Here is a 22,353-nt window from a genome sequence, read left to right on the forward strand (position 1 = left end):
GGAAGAAGAACACCGCATTCCAAGACAAACACCTGCTACCTACTGTCAAATTTGGTGGAGGTTCCATCATGCTGTGGGGCTGTGTAGCTAGTTCAGGGACTGGGGCCCTTGTTAAAGTCGAGGGTCGGATGAATTCAACCCAGTATCAACAAATTCTTCAGGAATAATGTTCAAGCATCAGTCACAAAGTTGAAGTTATGCAGGGGTTGGATATTCCAACAAGACAATGACCCAAAACACAGTTGGAAATCTACAAAGGCATTCATGCAGAGGAAGAAATACAATGTTCTGGAATGGCCATCACAGTCCCCTGACTTGAATATCATCAAAAATCTATGGGATGATTTGAAGCAGGCTGTCCATCAAATTGAACTGAACTGAAGAGATTTTGTATGGAAGAATGGTCAAAAATACCTCCATCCAGAATCCAGACACTCATCAAAGGCTACATAGGAGGACAGCGTCTAGAGGCTGTTAGATTAGCAAAAGGAGGCTCAACTAAGTATTGATGTCATATCTCTGCTGGGGTGCCCACATTTATGCACCTGTCTAATTTTGTTATGATGCATATCGCATATTTTCTGTTAATCCAATAAACTTAATGTCACTGCTGAAATACTACTGTTTCCATAAGGCATGTCAGATAATAAAAGGAAGTTGCTACTTTGAAAGCTCAGCCAATGAGAAACAAAAATCCAAAGAATTAAGAGGATTTCCCAAACTTTTTCATATGACTGTATCTATCTATCTGAAAAGGAATAAATGTAGGATTTGGTAACAGCGGTGCCAAAAGACCAGCTCTAAAAAGATGCTTTTGCAGGATCTAAATAAATACCATCTGACATGACAGAGATGGACAATTCTCTGAAGATGAGTGGGTCTGATTAACATCCAAACAATGTGTCCATGTCAACGCTCCCTTGAAGACATTTAATTCAAGTTCCTGTCACCAAAGGGTTGCTGTAAGTGACTGAGCAAAGAACAATATTGACTGGTTAACTTTTGCAATGAATAATGAAACTATGATATGCTATCAAATCAGGTTACTTTAATGTCTACAGATATCACACAGAAATCTAGCAATGAGGTGGCCCAGTATTTTCTTTTCAACACTATTTGAGTCCGTTTATGAAAGCTTCAACCACGAAGCAAAGCATTAGAATGAGTGCCAGACCAGTGAAGATCAGCCGGATTATATTTCCTAGAAGATAGGACTCTGCAAAGAAAAGGGAATAGAAAACAAAATTAAAAACAAAAAAAAAACTTAACTTGAATGAAATTTCTGCCCTGTGTGGCAAAGAATGAAATTTATTCTAGGCACCTCACTAAATGTTTTATGAAATGAGCTAAAAATCAGTCCTTTCTTTAAAAAAAACCACAGCAACAATGCAAAACACTTTATGATACACACTAGACAATAATAGAAGAAGAAGAAGGTGTAAAAGAAGATCCTTCAGACCCAAGTTAGCACATACAATTAAAGATGAAAGTGACCAGTTATTAGATTTAAAATATATATATATATACACATAATGTAGAAGCCAGGATGGATGGACTGGTATTCTGACCAGAAGGGAGTGTGATCTGGGCGGGAGGCCATAAGGGAAGCATTTGGATGGACTGGCATTCCTACCAGGTTGATTGCAGGTACCTTCCCTGGCCAGGAAGATATATTGGAAGGACAGGGAAAGACTGTCTCTTGGGGCCACATAGTCCTCCAGTATGTCAGGTGGCAGCATCCCTCAGGTAGAGCTCCTTTTTGTACACCTGCAGCGAAATCTTGGGAATTGTTGTCTACCTCCCTCCTGACTCTGGCTGGTTGATTTTATTTAATACCCAGCAGTGGTTCCAGTGAGTTGACATTGCATGTCTCAAGCACTTCCAGGTGAGGTTGGAGCCCCACAGAGTAGGGACTCCCATATCTCACAGCCCCCCCCTGGCGGCCCACACGGGACCCAACAAGGCCTACAACATCCGCATGCTTTGTGGGCACCCATGCAGGGATTCAAGGGGAGATAATGTCCTGTGCATGCTCTCTCCACCTTTTCTTCCATCCGAAGGACGTCTCGGCCGGGTAGGAACATGGGCCGTCCCTCACAATATACAATGTATCTATATATATAATTCACTAAGCCATCAGCGAGCAAGACACCCATGGAGCATGCAGGATGGAGCCACGCCCACCAACTCTAAGACCATTGGATATGATGACAACTCGCAGAGCCATACCCACCAACTCGGACGCAGCAACTCACAAAACAGGGCATCATTCGCATTCGTCTCTGCTACACTCCACATGCACCTCTGAGCCATGTTGACTTTTCATTATTCTTTTCGGTTACGACGCACGACCGCGTCCACCATCGCAAACTGTTTTACACGCCATGGTCTTAGAGTTGGTGGGCGGGTCTCCGTGAGTTGCTCTTGTGAGCGGGCACATGACCAGGCGGTGTGTATGCTTCGAGAACGAGGGTGGACACGGCAGGACCATCTAAGAAGAAGCATGTTTGTCGCGGATGTGAATCGCTGTATGCAGCGTGTAAAACAGTTTGTTTGTCGCGGATGTGAATTGCAGAATGAGCATGCGATGGCGGTCATCCAATTGTCAGTCACGAACAATTGTATGTTGCCCTCTCCAGAGTTCCATCTTTTCATTCACCTACAGTCGTATCCTCAAACCCACCCCATTTAGACAACTGTGTCTTTCAGGAAGTGTTCACCCATCAATACATAATTATGTGGCAGGGGTTGGCTAGTATATAATAAAACACTAAAGTCAGTGTGTCCAGTCCCTTATACTGATCTGACTGCTTAGTATGATTGGTCAGTTTAGCTTTGATGATGCAATGTGAGACACACACTAGGAGGAGTAAAGGCGCGTACTGAAAGAGTCATCTTCAAAGACAAAATATAAAACCAGACAGGCTTTACAGGGAAACATCTGAGAGAAGAAGTGTCGGTTAAGAGACGTTCACACGCACAGATACAGGCAAAAGGCACTGAAAGTACATATTGGGTAAGAGAGGGCTAATATTTTTAAATTACTCTATTAGTCTGTTTTCAATAGGTACCGTGGCTAGTATATATAGTGTATATACAGTTTATGTGTATATATATATATATATATATATATATATATATATATATATATATATATATATATATATATATATATATATATATATATATATATATATATATATATATTCAGCATCCTAGATTTGAATTCTGCATTAAGAGGCATTGACTCCATGAGCAGTCATGAGTTTCACATGCACTGTATGCCAAATGCGCTTTGCTTTTGATATTCACACTGCAGCTTTAAAATAATAAAGCCGGTTTGCTCACCTGTGATTGCAAAATAAATTGAGGGACTCCATTGGCTCAGACCTGGTGTTTCTCTGTAAGCACATTGATAATTTCCACTGTGGCTTTGGTTGATGTTTTTCAAGTAGAAGGTGCCGGTTGAGGAGTTTCCAGTAGCCTGTGAAGAAACCAGTTCTCCGTTCCTGTAAAGCTCAAAGGTACTGCTGGGAAGGTGAGGCACGATTCTGGATTGGTTATGGCTGTTCACACACGTAATGGCTAAATCTGTCCCATAAACTGAAGTGAGTTTGTGGAAATGAATGTTGAGGAGATTTTGAGCATCTGAAATTCAATAAAATAATGTGTTTAAAGAGCTTTACCTTGGTTTTGGCAGATCTGTAACAAAACTGAGAATTATATGTCACAGGTGCAAATCACAACAGGAGTAGCTGAAACAAGAAGAAGAAGAAGTATGTATATATACATATGGGGTATTTTCTTTAAGGCTTTGTATTACATATCAAAAAGGTGTTCAAACGTGTAAATTTGGCATCTTATACCGGACATCTGTGTAGTTAATCTAGGTAGGGAAAGAACGTTGCATATCCTAAAAATGTGAAATTAAAAAAAATTACATATTGAATCAACTGTTTATATGCTTAAAAATATTGTGACTAATTGTCCAATAAAGTTATTATAATCCAACAAAATGTGTCACCTGTCAATCACAACAACAGATTGTAACAAAACAAATAATATACTGTATGTGATATGTTGTATGCCATGTATGATTTATTTATTTATTATTTTGTTTCCATTGCATTGTAGGAAATTGGAGCATATGGTATACGGCAATTATGTCTGATTCAGCAATAAAGAGCTCCAGGGAAGAAAGAGTTCCTCTTATCTTACAAGAACTGTTTAAGTCCAAGACGTTTTCTCAGCTGTTCCAAGTCTTCCACTACTCAATTAAATAGACATTCATCCAGTTTTAAGTCTTCATATATCATTGGAATTAATTTAAGAATTTCTATTGTCTGTGCAATATTGTCATACACTCTTAAAAATGGTGGATCTCTAATCGCTCTGATAATAGCCTTTTCATTCTCAGAAAGGTTCTTTGCATATGCATATGTTTTTTTAGCTTTGAAAAGGTTCCTAATATCTGGAAAAACAGAAATCTTTAATGTCCACTCTTAAACTTGCTGGTTCTTTAATGGCACATTATGGTTCTTTACTGGGTTGAGTGGTTCCACATAGAACTATTGCTTGACCAAGCACCATTTTATTCTGGGAAGGGTTCTCTGCATATGTGCTTTGAAAAACTTCCTAATAAATCCTAATAGTATCCTTCCTAATAGTATGTGGAAAAAACTGAAATGTTTAATGTTTGGTAGATTACCTAGCAGGACACTAACAGATCAAGAAAACCTGAATTTAGCTTTTATTATTGTATACAGCGAGATTCCTTTTAAAATCAGAAACCCATTGGTGATTCATAAATCTGTTAGCATCTCTTCATGGCTATTTACTGTATGGAGCATGTTACACATCTAAATTAATAAAGGTTAGGAGACCCTGGAGAGGTGGAGATATGCTCTAGAAAGGAGAAGAATGAAGGTCAGTAGGAACAGGACAGAATACATGTGTGTGAATGAGAGGGAGGTCAGTGGAATGGTGAGGATGCAGGTAGTAGAGTTGGCGAAGGTGGATGAGTTTAAATACTTGGGATCAACAGTACAGAGTAATGGGGAGTGTGGAAGAGAAGTGAAGAAGAGAGTGCAGGAAGGACGGAATGGATGGAGAAGAGTGTCAGGAGTGATTTGTGACAGACAGATATCAGCAAGAGTGAAAGGGAAGGTCTACAGGATGGTAGTGAGACCAGCTATGTTATATGGGTTGGAGACGGTGGCACTGACCAGAAAGCAGGAGACAGAGCTGGAGATGGCAGAGTTAAAGATACTAAGATTTGCATTGGGTGTGATGAGGATGGATAGGATTATAAATGAGGATATTAGAGGGTCAGCTCAGGTGGGATGGTTGGGAGACAAAGTCAAAGAGGCGAGATTGCATTGGTTTGGACATGTGCAGAGGAGAGATGCTGGGTATATTGGGAGAAGGGTGCTAAGGATAGAGTGAAGTGAAGGTTTTTGGATGTGGTGAGAGAGGACATGCAGATGATGGGTGTAACAGAAGAAGATGCAGAGCACAGAAAGATGTGGAAGAAGATGATCCGCTGTGGCGACCCCTAACGGGAGCAGCCGAAAGAAGAAGAAGATTTCTGAAACCTTCATGTAGAAGAGACTTTAGGGAGCCAAAAGTGGTTGCCCTATAGCATCGCTCTGAAGAACTGCTCTGGCACCTTCATTTTTAAGAGGGTATAGCAGGCTGCTTATAGGATGGTGATGAATCAAGAAGACCTGAGCTTAGCTTGTGTTACTGTAGACAGCAAGAGATCTGCCTTGTGGTATTGCACAAATCTGTTCTCATCTATTCCTCAGTATTTGAGGAACTTGTTACAAATCTAATAAAACAGAAGTTCCTTCTGGAACCTTCATGTGGATGTTTCTTTTGGGAAACAAAAATGGTTCCCCTATGGTATCACTTTGAGGAACCACTCTGGCACTTTTGTTTTTAAGAGTGTTTGGTCTTAAATGAATACTGATGTTATGGTGAATCTTTTGGAGTATGCTTTTATGATGTTATCTCTGAAAAAATCACCCAATAATTACGCAGATTATTGAAGCAGACCCCAAATATGTCTTCTCAGTGGGAAAATGGTGGGTTTTCTGATACGCAAAGTGCCAGCCAGCTTCCACTCTCTTTGTATTTGTGGGATGGAGACTGAATTCTTCTTCAGGGTGCTATTATTAATTCTGATTGTTTTTAACTGTACAGCCCCCCAGTTTGGCAAGTCTGCATGTTTCTAATAATTAGTTATTCTGTGTTCTGCATGTAAAAGTAGAGCACCACGCTTCATCTCCCTGCCACCAGCCTCATGTCATACAAACCTAGCTGTCACCACTGTTGACTGCATTTTATTTATAGGAATTGTGTTGGTCTTACCCACTTAGAGTAAAATGTTATACTCTTCAAAAACTATCCAGTTCTGTCCCTTTGTTGCTGTTAATTTGCTTAATTGTAGAATGTTTTACCCAAATTCAGTTAATACTCCTCCAGTTAGCTAACTGGAGAGACAACAGATAAATCTAGAATCTTCATTTATTTATTTTTACAGAGAACTGCTACCGTGATAGTTACCAGTTATGATACTGATTGTCATCAAGGGGCTTTTCATTATAAAAACTTATGAGGACCACATTGCGGCACATGCATAAGGGCGTTGTTCTAATTCCTTACCACTTTCACCATCACTTCCCCTAAAAAATTCCACATGTGGCTTCGGGGACGTGATATTATACACACTTGATAGGCTGGCTTACAATATGAGGGATATCTTTTCACAAACTCCTTGATCTTTTTATGCATGTCCATTTCTCAAGCAATAAAGTAATCAACACTGCCAGCTTAAGTGAAAAATTAAGGAAAATGTATTAAGTAATTGCAACACAAACACTGACATAATCAGTTTTAACTCGAAAAGATGTCGAGTGCAAGCGCATCAACCTCTGAGCAAACGAATGGTAAACGTACAGAGAAAGAGTCTGAAACCTAGGAATGCGCAAGTCAAGTGTAACGTGCAGTGCACCATTACAGTTTCTAAAATAAAGTGACAGGTTAATGTGTTTATTAGCGTAGTAGTTTAATCCATTGATTAGCTACTTGACTGCTCAAGTACTTCTCCTTATGGATTGATTAAATGGTAATGTAAAGTGCATCTTACCTGCGCTTGTTTCTCTTGAGGTGCTGCTTTCTGTTACCTTCTCTGCTTCTGAATTGCAAAACACAGTTTTAGGTTATATTTAATAAATGATGAAAAACATTCAATATTTCAACCCAGCCCTCTCCTTTGAAAACTTTAGAGTGTGTGTGTTTTTATCCCCCTCACCTTCATTCCCTACAGACTATAGGAAAATGCAGACTGTTACGTTATCAGCTTAACAAAATGTTTTATTCCATGCTACTTTCACAATATATAGTGTCGTGTGTGTGTGCGTGTGCATGTGTGTGTGTGTGTGTGTGTGTGTGTGTGTGTGTGTGTGTGTGTGTGCATGTGTGTGTGTGTGTGTGTGTGTGCGCATAAGGGACAGTTTAAGTGCTCTGATGTTAGTAATTCTCCACCGCTCCAGGGGTTGGCGTTGTGCTACAATGCCTTCTCTTTTCCTCCCTCTGCAAGCCAGAAGACTGACAGCTTTTCTACCACTGACATCTCTTCTGGTGTCGGTCGGCCTGGACCCGCCTCTTCCTGCCGGAAGTCAATATTTTTGAGCAGTCAGACCCAGACTCCAGTCTGAAAAGATGTCTTTGTTAATGCTATTAATTGTGTTTTGTTTTCTTTCCTAAAGCCAGTTATACACGGTTTGCCCACTGATGGCTCAACACTCTTTACTATCTCTGCTTGTTATCTCTGCTCTGTCTAGGTATGTAATGAACCGCAAAACCAAGAGGGGGCACTAAAACCCTTATGCTATCTTCTCTTACTCTCCCTGCAGTACCGTGAAACAACCCAGAGAGGGCACCTGACTCTGCTCCTTCAGGTACCACTGGACTCCCAGAAAGAGGTGTCATTTCCCAGTTGCCGCTAGACAGCCTCCCGTAACTGACTGCCAGAGAGAACTTTGCTCTAATTTTTGTTCTTATTTCTTAGCCCAAAACCAGGGCAGCTTAACGCCATGAAGGGCAAAACTTCACTTTTGGTGGCCCAAATCATTACTTGCCGGTCTGTCATTCCTGCACCTGGCCACAACATATATATTTATATATACTAGCCATCCTCCATGGCTTTGCCCGCGTATTAATGAAACAGGACAGTGAGGAGAGCCTGCCCAGCTTCCTATCCGCGACGTCACTCTTCTCCCTCCCCTCAGCCCACAGTCTCTGCCTCTGATTAGCACAAATATATCGCTCCTGCAAGCAAACTATGATACTTACAGCAATGAGAGAAGTCGCAAAATCAATGTTCAAGCAAATTATAGAAAAAAAAAAGATCTGAAATCCGTTAAGTAGTTCTCTCGTTCGCTGACTAAGCGGAGTTAAGGTTACGCCCTGAGGCAGACACGTGAGTTTGGAGGGCCTGTGACGATCTTGCTTCTGGGAGCTCTGAACCCGACACCGTCGGTAATGTCACCGATGAGCTGGACAGTGAGGCACAACAATGAAGCAAGGGGATGGTGCAAAAAGTGCAAAAGTACTTTTATTTAAAATCAACAAACCAAAACAAAGTGTCCAGATTAAATAGTGCAGTGCATCAAAGTTAATAAATAAATAATCCATAAAAACCAGTGAAGTGTGGAGGATAAAAACACACTAGAAAAAATCCTTTTAAAACCAACGAGGTTAAAACAATGGCTGGAAGTAGTCTTTTAAAACAAATTCCAGTTCCTTCTTTTACTGGTGACTCCCCTGTTTCTCCCATCCAGGCTATGCGACAGGGTAGTCAGCCTACATGCAGGTGACCTTCTTTACTTCACTGGTCTGGTGGCCTTTCCAATCCCTGGCTCCGGTTCTGCTCACCCAGACCAAGACGTGGGTTCCCCAGCGACCAGGACGCTCCACTGGGGCTTCCACTTCCCAAGTTTCTGACTCCTGATGCCTTCACTGCGGCGAGCCAACCTTCTCTCAGTCACTCCTGCTCCAAACAAGCGCTCAGCAGGAGCAACCACTACCGTCGGCCCTCGGGTGCTGGCCAAACACCCCACTCGGGCTCACCTCTCCCAGCTGCTTGCTAACAGCGCGAGTCTGCACTCTCTCACCGGCTTTCTCCATCCTGCTTCCTTCTTCTCCATTAACCTCCCATTCTTTTTTTTTCTTTCCCCTTCTCTCATCCGTCTTGCTCTTCTATTATATGATCTAGGGACGTGGATCAGGAGTGGCAATCAGCAGTTCCCAGAAACAATTACGGATGCGGACGACTCCTCACCTGTGCATTTAAGCGAGGACCGTCTGCATCACGAATCACATGGGAACTGTTTCGGCCACACTACCACACCCCCTCTCTAAGCCATGAGGGCGGCGATTATTTATTTAAAAAGTGGCCTTTTTGAACTTGAGCCAAAGAGTCTCTCTCGGATTCATGCTAATAAATCGGTACCGCAAGTGAACTATGATACTTAGTGCGATGAGAAAGTCACAAAATCAACGGAATGTTCAAGCAAATTATAGAAAAAAACCCGATCTAAATCCGTTAAGTAGTTCTCTTGTGAAAGGCGGACAGACATACAAACGGGTCTAAAAAACTAAAAGAAATTTCACGCTTGGCCAACGAAATTTTTAAAACCGCTTTTTAGCGAGCACCTATGGGCCAAGGGTAACCTACATTCCAAATTTCAAGTTCCAATTCCTCATGGTTCGGGAGATGTTGTGATGAGTAAGTCAGTGGTATTTGGCTTTTATTTTTATATATATATATACGAGCTGTATATACCCGGCGTTGCCCGGGGCAGAAGTAACCTAATCGGTCAAACACTTATATATATACCAAAGTAAACCTAATCGGTTAAACAGCTTCATATATACAGAAGCGAACCTAATCGGACAAACAGCTAATCTATATACATAAGCAAACCTAATTGGTCAAACAGTTACATAAATACAAAAGCAAACCTAATCGATGAAACAGCTTCATATATACAGAAGCGAACCTAATTGGTCAAACAGTTATGCATGTGCAGAATAATTTTACAAAGATTATGCGTGTTAACAATCATTAAAAAGAAAAGATTGAGGAACTCTTCTTCTATATGTGATGAAGCTGGATGAAGCTGACTTGACGAAGACGTAGGTGGCATAGATTGGTTTTTCTAAAACAGAAGAAAAAAATGAGTATCTATTATTATTTTAAATTAGAATGAAAATGAGAACCTTGATTAGAGATAGATTATCCGTATTAAAATATGTGCATGAATAAACTTTTGGTAACTCTCTAGCAAAAGTTTATTCATACAAATTGGCCATGGGATGGCTTTGTGAAAAAGTAAAAATTAGATAAAAATAAATTGAGAATGCGTACTTCGATTTGACTGAGATTATCTGTAATGATGAAAAAAAAGTTTAGTATGTTTTTTTTTCCATACGGGAAGGATGTAAAACCTTACATAGGCACCCTTCAGCCCGTACTGAAGGGTACTGTCAGATTGTTACTGACTAAAAAACACCCTTTTTATTCCACAGCTACCCCAAAAACCAGTATTAGGCATTACTTTGGGGTGGCAGTAGTTTAGTTATGAAACAGCTGGGTCCTGAAAAAAATCTGTCTTATTAGTGGCTTCATCACATATAGAAGAACAGTTCCTCAATCTTTTCTTTTTAATGATTGTTAACACGCATAATGTTTGTAAAATCATTCTGCACATTCATAACTGTTTGACCAATTAGGTTCGCTTCTGTATATATGAAGCTGTTTAACCGATTAGGTTTACTTTGGTATATATGTAAGTGTTTGACCGATTAGGTTACTTCTGCCCTGGGCAACGCCGGGTATATACAGCTCGTATATATATATATATACATATACACACATACATGCAGTTTTAATAACACAGAAATCAATATAAACATTAACATCATTATCATATGAGAATATGAAGTAATATATAAGAAGCACATTTCATATAAATATAAATTATTAAACAGTAAAATCTTCTGTAATTTGCTACCATGGCAATTTGTGTGTCTGTCCAGGATTTTAAATGACCTGTAGCTCGCAAACCGTTGCACCTATACACTTGAAATGTGGTACACATATAGTACGTCACGTCTACTATCCGCTTTATGGGTGATGATTGTTTTAGTCTTTTTATCTTTATTTTATTTTATTGTACAATCAAGTCCTATCTGCGCACAGCAGGGCAGCCGTGGGCGGATGCGTATGGTGTATTCACTCGATGTTATCGTGCATTGCGCTGTCAGTGGTATTTTGATAAAAGAATTTGAACAACATATAAGAAGCGTATAAATTATTAAACAGTAAAACATTAACATTTAAGAAGTAAAGTTACATTAAGTACTACTGCTGTGCCTTCGGGTATACCTCATTTTTTGTTTGCCCATTACATGGTTAAATGTATACATTTTTTGGTGCACCTACCCGAGAACACGCGACATATAACCGAGCGTGGGAGAAGCATGGATTTTAAACACGCGTTGAGTTGATGTGCTGGTCTCCCTCGTGAAATAACTGGTAATGTTTGACTAAAATCTACAGCGAGTAAAACGACATTAGCTCCTATTTTTTTTTTACGATCTCTGAGATGTTGCTTTTATCGGTTCAAGGCTTCATAAGCTCTTTTATGTTGTATGGTGTACTTATCCCAAACCATCATCTTTGAATGTTGCAAGACTTTCGCCTTGTATGTAGATCGGGGTAATTACATTCATTGCATTCCTAGTCTGAATCACAATGTGATTGTATGGGTGGTTACCTGGCACTGTAGGGTTGCCACCCGTCCTTTAAAATACGGAATCGTGCCGCGTTTGACAATGAAATTGCGCGTCCCGTTTTGAATCAATACTGGACGGGATTTATCCCGTATTTTTTTTATCATTTTTTTTTTAAAGCAGCGTCTCATGCAAATCATCCCACACGCATTTTATGAAGATGCCTCCTTTCCTACTTTTGATTGGGTAATACTTGATGTCATCGTTAGTTTGATTGGTGTTTTTAACTGTCCAGTGAGTAGGGCGTGTCTTTCAACCGTAAGCACATTTTTTGCAGTGGTATCACTGACCTCGACGACGGCGACGTTATACGTCAAAAATAAATTACGAAAAATGACGATTTTAGCGATACTTTATTACGACGGCGGCTACATAGACACGATCAAATAAAAACAAAAAAATCAAATAATCATTCTACATTTTCAAAACGTCGAAAAAACGACGGAATGAAAAAAAGGCCCACCCAACGACCCACCCATTCCATTTTTATATATATAGATATATATATATATATATATATATATACTATATATATATATATATATATATATATATATATATACTGTATATATATATATATATATATATATATATATTCACGGCATTCATAGTCTGTGTCACAATCTGATTGTATGGGTGGTTACCTACCAGGTAACGCTTGTGGTTGGCCAGCAATCTGCTAACATCCGCCACGGTGCCCTCAGTTTGTGAGGAGCAGATCATAGAATGGTTGAAATAGTTTACTGTCAAATAATGTAAAGAGTACACGACACATGTTTTTCGCCCTCATTCTGGGCTCATCAGGTGTACACACTCCACTGCACTCCCTCTCGGGAATCGAACCTTGGACGTCAGCACCAGAGGTGATGCCCCTAACATTGCGCCACGGCGTGTGGTTCGTTTATTTGACAGCATGTAGATCGGGGTAATTACATTCACGGCATTCGTACCGAGAGGGAGTGCAGTGGAGTGTGTACACCTGATGAGCCCAGAATGAGGGCGAAACACGTGTCGTGTACTCTTTGCATTTATTTGACAGTAAACTATTTCAGCCATATATATATATATATATATATATATATATATATATATATATATATATATATATATATATATATATATATATATACAGTATATGTATATACAGTATATATAGTGCGCATGGGAGGCAGCTAAAGGAGTCAAAAGAAGGTAATTCTACACTAATCCTTTCTCTTATCTCCCTGCAGACCAAATGCGGGAAACTCCGCCTTACTCTCAGTGCAATGTCACTTCCGGCTCTGCCCCAGAAGACATCACTTCCAGACCAGCAGAAGAGCCCACCTCCTAATGATGTAATATTCACATCCCAAAAAGTCACAGCCTGATGACCTCATTTCCAGTTCCAGTCCCAAGATCCCTCCTCTTCCTGGTGTTCAATTCTATATCCGCCATGTTTCCTAACCTCTTCAGTTCTGTTTTGGACTCTTGTCTGTAAAGACCTTTTTCCTCAACTTTTGCATCTGCAGTCACTTTCAATTATACGGGAGGCTGCCACAAACCTTTTTTGTTGTATCAAGGCTTGTTTAATTATCACAATATATATACTGTGTGTATATATATACAGTGGAACCTCGGTTTGTGAGTAACTTGATTTACGAGTGCTTTGCAAGACGAGCTAAAATTTTTAATAAATTTTGACTTGATGAACGAGCGACGTCTTGCAATACAATAGTATGTATACGCTTTGTCTGCTGAGCGTCATGTAATCACAACTGAGCTGATGGTTCTTCTCTCTCTCGCTGCGGGATTGTGGGCAATCATCTCCTATTCTCCATCTGAGTTGGCGTGCCTCACTCATATAGTCAACATCCGTACAAGCGTATACTGTTTACTAGAGCATTGTGACTGTGTGTGTGTGTGCGCACGCATGTGTGCTGTGACATGCGAGTCCTCGTCTTGCACCACCAGCTTTATTCAGCTTGAAACAGCAACAGCACGGTTATTTATTGTAGCGGGATCTGCCATTCTCCTATACACAGACACAGCAGTCGGGCAGGGTCGTGGCCAAGTAGTATTGTGCTCTGCGCATTTATAATGTTCCTTATTCTTTGTATCACCCATCGACGGCAGGCGCTTATAGCATGTCTGCGATCTTTTCGGATTCGCTTTTACGGCGAACTGCTACAGTGCTGGGAGACTGCGATTGCTTTGGGACGCTCTTCCGCATGTCGTCCCGTTGGGTGCAATCCCACAAGAGTTTAGAAACTCACTCACACCAGCCATGATTCTTTTCAAAGGTAAAGTGCAGGTTAATTTGTTTTATGTATTTTTACTTTATATTTTGTATTAATCATTTTTATATGAATAGTTTTGGGTTGTGGAACGAATCATCTGAGTTTCCATTATTTCTTATGGGGAAATTCACTTTGATATATGAGTGCTTTGGACTGTGAGCATGTTTCCGGAACGAATTATGCTCGTAAACCGAGGTTCCACTATATATATATATATATATATATATGTATATATATATATATATATATATATATATATATATATATATATATATATATATATATATATATATATATATATATATATATATATATATATATATATATATGAGTGATTGGGTAGAATCTTTCAATGTAATTAGCATTTATTGAAAAGAGTTACCATATGGAATGAAAAAGGTATAAACTGACAGATGTTTTGAAGAGGTCTTTTGAATTGTAATAAATTCTTGATGCAGTACAAGGCTTTTATATTTGGAAACGTGTATGCCTCAGGTAAAGTTAAAAAGTAAATAAAAATCAAAGGAATACTCACCTTAGTTTTCTTATTATTTGATGAAAAAATACATGTATTTTCAATTTTTTGATTATGAAATTTACCTTGACCTTCACTTTAAGGTAATAAAAATGAACTGTAAAATAAAGAAAGACAAACAAGCACCTCAAAGCAAACAGAGAGCAACAATAAAAGATTAAAGGGAAATCAGGTAGTCTACCATGAGACTTATACTGTTATGTTTAATGTGAAAAGTCACAAAGTGAAACACGTATAAAAGTGAATATTTTTTCAACGTAATATGCCTTATCCAATCACTAAAACATTAAGCAGCATAACATGGTGAAAAAATATTGATCTATTAATGTGTAAGAGCACGGAATGATAGTTACATAATATTAAAGTGTCTTTGTGCTAGTAGTTTTCCACAGCTCCCCTAAACCGTTAAGAGTCATCACAAGCTCACCTGCATAAGAGAAGAAGATGGGCCGACTCCTCCTAGTGAAGTTGCTGTCAGTTCTGTAAACACATTCATAGGAGCCCACAAAACTTTGGGTAATGTATTTAAAGTAGAAATTTACGGCCGGTATGCTCTGCATCTTCTGCCGGGACAGTAGCACCTTATCCTGGTAAAGTTCAAAATAGCCGACGTTGGGCTTTGTTAATATAATTTCTCTTTTCTCATGGGGTATGATGCATTTAAAGACGGCATCCAGGCCTTGAGGTGTTTTATGTTTTTCTTCCTGTAGGGTGAGAAAACTGTGCAGTTCTGAAAAGAAAACAAATTAATGACAGTCGGTAAAATGAAAACGCGGGTAGCACCGCTGGTGAGTACATAAATGGTTTTGACAACAACAGGTTACTCAGTCCAACATGGCTTGTTGTTTCTATAGCATCAAGGTGCGATCTATAGATCTCCAAGGAGCTGATGTCCACTGCACTGCTATGATAAATTATCTGAGTTTTTCACAGGGCTGGATTAGGCCATGGTGAGTCCCTAAGTTAAATGAAGCAGAAGAAGCACGATTTGTTAAGTGTTAACAGGAAATAAGTACTGTATGCGTAACAAGTGAACTTCGCAAGAAGAAGAAGTGTAACAGATCTGTATGGTGGGAGGAAGGGTTGTACTATTAGAACTTTAAAAATAAGCATCAAGAGATACACTGTTTAGAAAAATAATGCAGCACATTCTTCCCTTATGCAAAGTCTTACATAAAATTCCTATTGCAAATTAGTCTAAATATCTTAACAATGGACAAATTCTATTGGTCATGCTATTCGGTCCAATCAAAGACATTTGCTTATTAATGCATGCAGCCCTGCAGTGTGAAGGCATTGACAGCACTTGTAGTTATTTGCAAGTCCAACACGCTGGCACACTTGGAGAGCTGGGCATATTGCACTGTCACTATTGAGAAATTAATGAGGGTCTCAGTTTCACTATCACGTATACAAAATTGATTTGAACCAAACGTTGAGTAAACTTGTGGGTAGTTCAGTACTTGCATGCAGCATTAAAGTGTATTTTTATCAATTAATGAGGGTCCTGTGAAGGGATTTTTTTCACAGTATGTGAAACGGTAATGAAATATTTTAGAAAGGCCCTAAGCTAGAGTTTGTTTAGTTTATACCTAAATCCGGTGGTGAATTTATTGTTTCCTGTGAGACATTTTCTAAACCACTTCATCCTGAGCAGAGAGTCGCGGGAGGGCGCTGGAGTCTATCCCAGCTAGCATAGGGCACAAGGCAGGAACAAACCCTGGACACGGTGCCAGTCCAGCACAGGGCAAGCACACACACACATACACTAGGGCCAATTTAGTCTCACCAATCCACCTAACCTGCATGACTTTTTACAGTGGGCGTGAAACAGGGCACCCAGAGGAGACCCACACAGACAAAGGGACAACATGCCAGCTCCACACAGGGAGGACCCAGGATGCAAACCCTGAACCTCTCACTGCAAGGCAGCAGCACTACCACTGCTTCATCAATTTTAACTGTTAAAAAAAATACCACAACACTTGTGGAAAAAATTGCCCCTAACCAGAATCCATCTGTCTCCCAATATTATTATCTAGGAAATCATTTTAAATGAACAACCTGAACCCACCACAATAATAATAATGATAAAAAAATGTAAACAGCTCTTTCATAACATAAGGTCTCATTAGAAGGTCGTGTGGAACGGGATACAATTTACGCAAGGCATGAATGAGACCCTCACAACCCGTGTCATGCCGTTGTCTAACCCGCTTAGTCCAGAATAGGGTTGTGGGAGGACTGGAGCCTATCCCAGCCAGCATAGGACACAAGGCAGGATCAATCCTTGGACATGGTGCCAGTCCATCACAGAACACACACACATTATCCAATTTAGCGTCAATCAGTTCACTTAATCTGTGTGTCTTTGGATTGTGGGAGGAAACTACAGAGAGTACCCAGAGGAAATTCACGCAGACACGAGGAGAACATGCAGACTCCATGCAGGCAGGACCTGGGATGTGAACCCTGGTCTCCTTACTTTGAGACAGCAGCACCTCCACGCTGCCCTCCCACACACCCAAACTCTACCAAGTTTGGTGTTGACTCTCTACTCACAAGCATAAAAAGTCCTCCACCTCACCTTTCACCTCGAGGTTCACTGAATTGCTCCCAGCTGCCCCTTGCAGCAGCTCCATGCTCTCCTGGCTGTAGACACATTCATAACGTCCAGCCTTCTCCAAGGTGACTTGTTCTATCTTGAAATTGGCACCGCCCAGATGGCTAGAGCCCATGTCCTGCTGGACCCGCCTCCCGTTCTGCAACAGGTAGACCCTGTACTGCTCTCGTTGTCTGCGGTGATCAGCAGCGAGCAGACATTTCAGGGTGACTGTCTCGCCTTCTTGGACCACTTCTTTGTTGGCTGTGATTTTTCCCGGGTGGATGAGCTCTGCAAGAATGTAAAGATTGGTTTAAGATAACTAATGACTGTGCCATAACCAAAATGAAAAGTTTAGAAGCCATGGAGAGAATATCTGAGAACTGAAAGTGCATTGTGTAGTGGCTGCTGTAGTTGCAGCTCATATATTTAAGAAGGTGGTCACCAAGTAGTCCAAAATAGAAAATCAGCTCGACTTCACACATTTCTTTTGAGCTGACATTTCTATTTGTGAGTGTACAGATGCTATCATGTGTATGAAGGGCAGGCCTTTACTTGTAAAAGAATACTTGCATCAGATCAGGCCTGGCTTGGCTTTACTTAATGTATTTTGTACAATTTAAGACAAATGAGAAGGAACCATTCAGTCCATCAAGCTGGTAAAGTTTTAGATGGTTGTGTTAAGAATAAGGGAGAGAAAACAATTATTACATATTGTAGTAAATTTTCTTTAAATTAGAAAAGCTGTACGGAAATAAACTTTTGTCATGACATCTCATTATTGTACATTTCTTTATTTCTAATATTAGAATCAATATTGGACTTTAGAATTTATTTTTGACTAGTCATCCCCCGCGGTTCCACCTGCGTAGTAGTGAAACAAGACAAACTTTAAAAATCAATAATCAAAAAGGTATCTCTAGCTAAGCGGAGGCAAGTTACACTCCAAAAAGCAGATGTAGACCGACTCCCCACTCCTGATGTCACGCTTCCCCCTGCCCTCGGCCCGCTGCATGTCTCTCAGATTCACGTAAATAAATCGGTACCGCAAGCGAATTATGATACCGGAATGTTGAAGCAAATTCCAGAACAAAACCTGATCTAAATCCGTTAAGTAGTTCTCTCGTGAAAAGACAGACAGATGTTGGATTTTATATATATAGAGATGGTCCTTGTCCTCCTAATGCTTTCATTTTTCTTTTTTTGTGTATTTCCCAACCACTTCAAACACAGATAAGCACTTTATAAAAAATGTTTTGTTCTTTTTATGATTATTATTAACTTCATATTAAAAGACAGAAAAACGTGGGCCTTAAGCGGGTCACCGGACTAACTGTCAATGGACGCTTTCCCACTGCAGGAGCAGGGACTTTATAGACTTTATAGAAACACAGTAGCATTCACTCCACAGGACAGTTGTAGATCCTGGTACTTTTTCCAGCCAGGAACTATTGTGGGTGGGGCTTGGGCAATGAACTGTGCTGATTGGGTGAATACAAGCACTGACATCATCTTACAAGCCTGTCAAGGAGAGTTATCGGTGAAGATGGAGTGCCGCACTTCGCACCACATCACTGTTCATGGCCGCCTCTCATGGTGCACCACGTAATGCACCGCATCAAAACAATAATCTTCCCCATGAACTTGCGATTCTTTCGAAGTAATAAGGCACATTGGTCCCCTTGAACTCCTGAACACACCTCACTTCATATGTCATTACTTTTATTTTTGAACATCACATATTTTGGATAAAAGTTGCAGTTCCTTCTGTGCAGTGGGAACACAACACTAGAAAGTGTCCAGGAAACACAAGTGGCCCAGGGCCTACATCATACAGTCGTTCCTGAAAACAAAGTTCCTGCAGTGAAAAACATCTTATGTGTATTTTTGTGTCCGACAATTATTTAGGGTTCCTTCTGTTCTGCTTTGTCATTATGTCATTAATAATTGTTCAAAATAAAAGGGGGAAAAATTCAAGGATCTTATTGAAGCTTGGCCATAATTGAAGATGTGAAAATGATTGTCTTCATACTTGCATTCTCAAACCTAAGTAATACATTTCAGGATTGCAGTGGGTAAACACATACTTTGGTGTCATCAGACTCAAGGCAGGAAACCATCCTAGACTGAGTGCCAGACCACCACGGTGCTAATAATTAACATCAGCAAAATAAAGAGCACATTACAATTCCATCCACTGACTTCCTTTACATTATCTGTCTTCATTAGGGTTGTGGTAAACCGAATTTCACCCAGGCAGCAATGGATGGGTGATGTGAACATTTGAACACGACAACATGAGACAGGAGCAGGGCATTCTGGCCTAGATATTTTTTTTAGTATAGTAGATAGATAGATAGATAGATAGATAGATAGATAGATAGATAGATAGATAGATAGATAGATAGATAGATAGATAGATAGATAGATAGATAGATAGATAGATAGATAGATAGATAGATATTAATGTTAGTGTAGTAGGCAGGATAGATAGATAGATAGATAGATAGATAGATAGATAGATAGATAGATAGATAGATAGATAGATAGATAGATAGATAGATATTAATTAATTTATGTTTAGTTAGAACAATCACAAAATTGGCTGATTTGAAAAATATGGAAGGAATTATATAATAAATAAATAGATGCTTCAAGGCATTCGTTTCCAAAACGCTATCTGTCCAAGTGGGAGTAATAAAACTTTTTTTCTTTCATTAATTATTGCATCTATACTTACATTTACTTCAATTTTCTTTTTTCCTTACTTTTGTCCTCTTTCTATAAAAGGTGAAACCTGCTGTTAGCAGTACACTGTTGGGCAAATTGTTAATATTGGTAGATTTATAAAGAGTTTTAAAAACGGGAACTAAAAATAGCTCCGTTTATTTGCATTAACTTAAAAAGAAATAAAGGATCTGAAAGTAGCATTGCTCATCATTTATGGAAATCAAAATAATGTCCTTGTTCCACTTTATTTTAGGTTTCAATAATCGCAGTGTTCTTGCATGGTCATTATAATTCATATGCTGTATGACTGCAGTGTGAATGCTGTCTTGGTGAGTTCCTTCAGTGGATGAACGCAGTTTCACACTATACTCAACATACACTTCAGTGTAAATGCTGGTTTTTAGTATCATTCTTCCTCATTTTAGTTCTCACTGCTTCTTCAAAATCCAAAACATGCTAAAAGTAGAAACAGGACCTACCTAGTGACACCTGCAGAATCTCTCCAACTGCAAGACATAAAAGAAAAGAAGTTAGCAGTACACAGAAACCCTGCTGAGCGACTGCTCCATGTTGTATAACTTTGAGAGACACGGGACTTACGAATCAGTACTGACAAGACAATCTCCCGCATGTTGTTTGTTACGTGTCTTTGTGTTTGGTGAGCTGTGGGCCATTTGAGGCTCTTCGGCACTGGTGCAGCTCCTTCTGAGTGTGTTGAAGTCAGCTGACAGTAAAGAGAGGTTTCTGAGAGTTTCATCCACATCAGTGATTGGTGGCTCACAAAGTGTGCGTCTTTCTATTTTTAAATAGAAGCTGCTTTACAGTAACTCTTTGCTCAGCATCACTATATTGCGGTACCATCTGAAGCACAGGGCTACAGTTGCATGTTGATTAGCACACACAATAAGTGTTTCACTGTAGTCTGATCACGTAACAATAAGGACCCTATAAACTGCAGTTTTCATGATGTAAACCCTGGACACACTGGAAGCTGTTGTGGAAATGAAGATGTTGGCAAAATTGGATGCCATCATTAAAAATCTCCTTGGGGAGGTGCTCTTTTGGAGCCATAGGCTCATTCCACCACCGTGTGCTAAGAAGCATCTCTGGGGGTCTTTTCTGCCCACTGCTATCATTCAAGTGAAAGCTTCCACCCAATTTACTTGTTTGTATTTATTTATTTACATATTGATTGATTGGCTGTATTATTTGTCCAGTGAGTCTGTTATTTATGTTTCTGCTGCAGGATGCATCTGAATCTCCCCTTGGAATTAATAACGTTCATCTAATCTAATCCTGCAGTGTGCTTGCACCCTGCCCCAGGGTTGTTTCCTGCCTTGCACCCTGTGTTGACTGGGATTGGCTCCAGCAGACCCCCATGACCCTGTAGTTAGGATATAGTGGGTTGGATAATGGATGGATGGATGGATGGATGGATGGATGGATGGATGGATGGATGGATGGATGGATGGATGGATGGATGGATGGATCTAATCTAATCTAACTTTAACATCTTAAATCGGAAAGCCCTTCATCTGCCCAGTGATTATGCACTCACACCAATCTGTGGCCAATTTGGACCTTCATCTGCAGAAGTACTCCTTTTTAGGGCAAGGGTCTCACCTGAAATTACAAACAAAAGTGAAATGAACTTCGGTGTAAATGTGATGTGGGTATTACACTGCAGTAATCTGCATTATTACTGGGATCCCTCTATCCTAATGATTGATGTTTTTGCACAATTTGCTTTAAAACACATTTTTTCCCCTTTACCTTTCCCTACTGCAATGTTCATATTGATGTAATATAATTTTGCTTTAAACATGGTGGCAGTGTGAAAAGTCCTGCTGAACAGTTCAATCCTGAATCCTTTGATAAGTTACACTGGGAGTGAAGTTCACACATCTTCCCTTCTTCTATTTTTTGCTGTATTCCTAATACAGACCATATAGTTATACCACAGTGCCAATTAGAACATCGCATAAGGGGATCATTTTCCTGCAGATCATCTAATGTGGTCCACCTAATTCTCTGCATGAAATGTTCTGACACTGCACTCTATGTGGGAGAAACTGGACACACACTCCACCAGAGAATGAATTTACACAGATGCCACATCAAGCATGGCAACACAGATGTTCCTGTAGCAGCCCACTTCAACAGCCATGGACACTGTGAGAGGGGCTTTAAAGTCACAGGGCTTATGGGCAACTTCAGAATACAGCAAGAGAGAAAAGAATTGGAAGTTAAACTCGTGCTAAAATTTAACACATTACAACATGGTTTGAATAGAGACATGAGTCTAATGGCCAGGTATGAGGATTGTTTGCATCACTGACCCAGACAAC

General features: G+C 39.9%; 1 protein-coding gene across 1 annotated transcript; it reads right to left on the reverse strand.

Annotated features, from left to right (window-relative positions):
• Positions 1-1,038: 1,038 nt before the first annotated feature.
• LOC114663231 (uncharacterized) lies at positions 1,039-20,825 on the reverse strand. Its single transcript, XM_051934603.1, has 5 exons — positions 20,606-20,825; positions 20,485-20,511; positions 17,261-17,566; positions 15,101-15,403; positions 1,039-1,216 (listed from the first exon to the last, which is right to left on the reverse strand). Exons 1-5 carry the CDS (start codon positions 20,766-20,768, stop codon positions 1,113-1,115), a joined length of 903 nt encoding a protein of 300 aa, XP_051790563.1. The 5' UTR covers positions 20,769-20,825; the 3' UTR covers positions 1,039-1,112.
• Positions 20,826-22,353: the final 1,528 nt, after the last annotated feature.

The sequence above is a fragment of the Erpetoichthys calabaricus genome, chromosome 12 (genome assembly GCF_900747795.2).
Source record: "Erpetoichthys calabaricus chromosome 12, fErpCal1.3, whole genome shotgun sequence".
Classification (NCBI taxonomy): domain Eukaryota; kingdom Metazoa; phylum Chordata; class Cladistia; order Polypteriformes; family Polypteridae; genus Erpetoichthys; species Erpetoichthys calabaricus.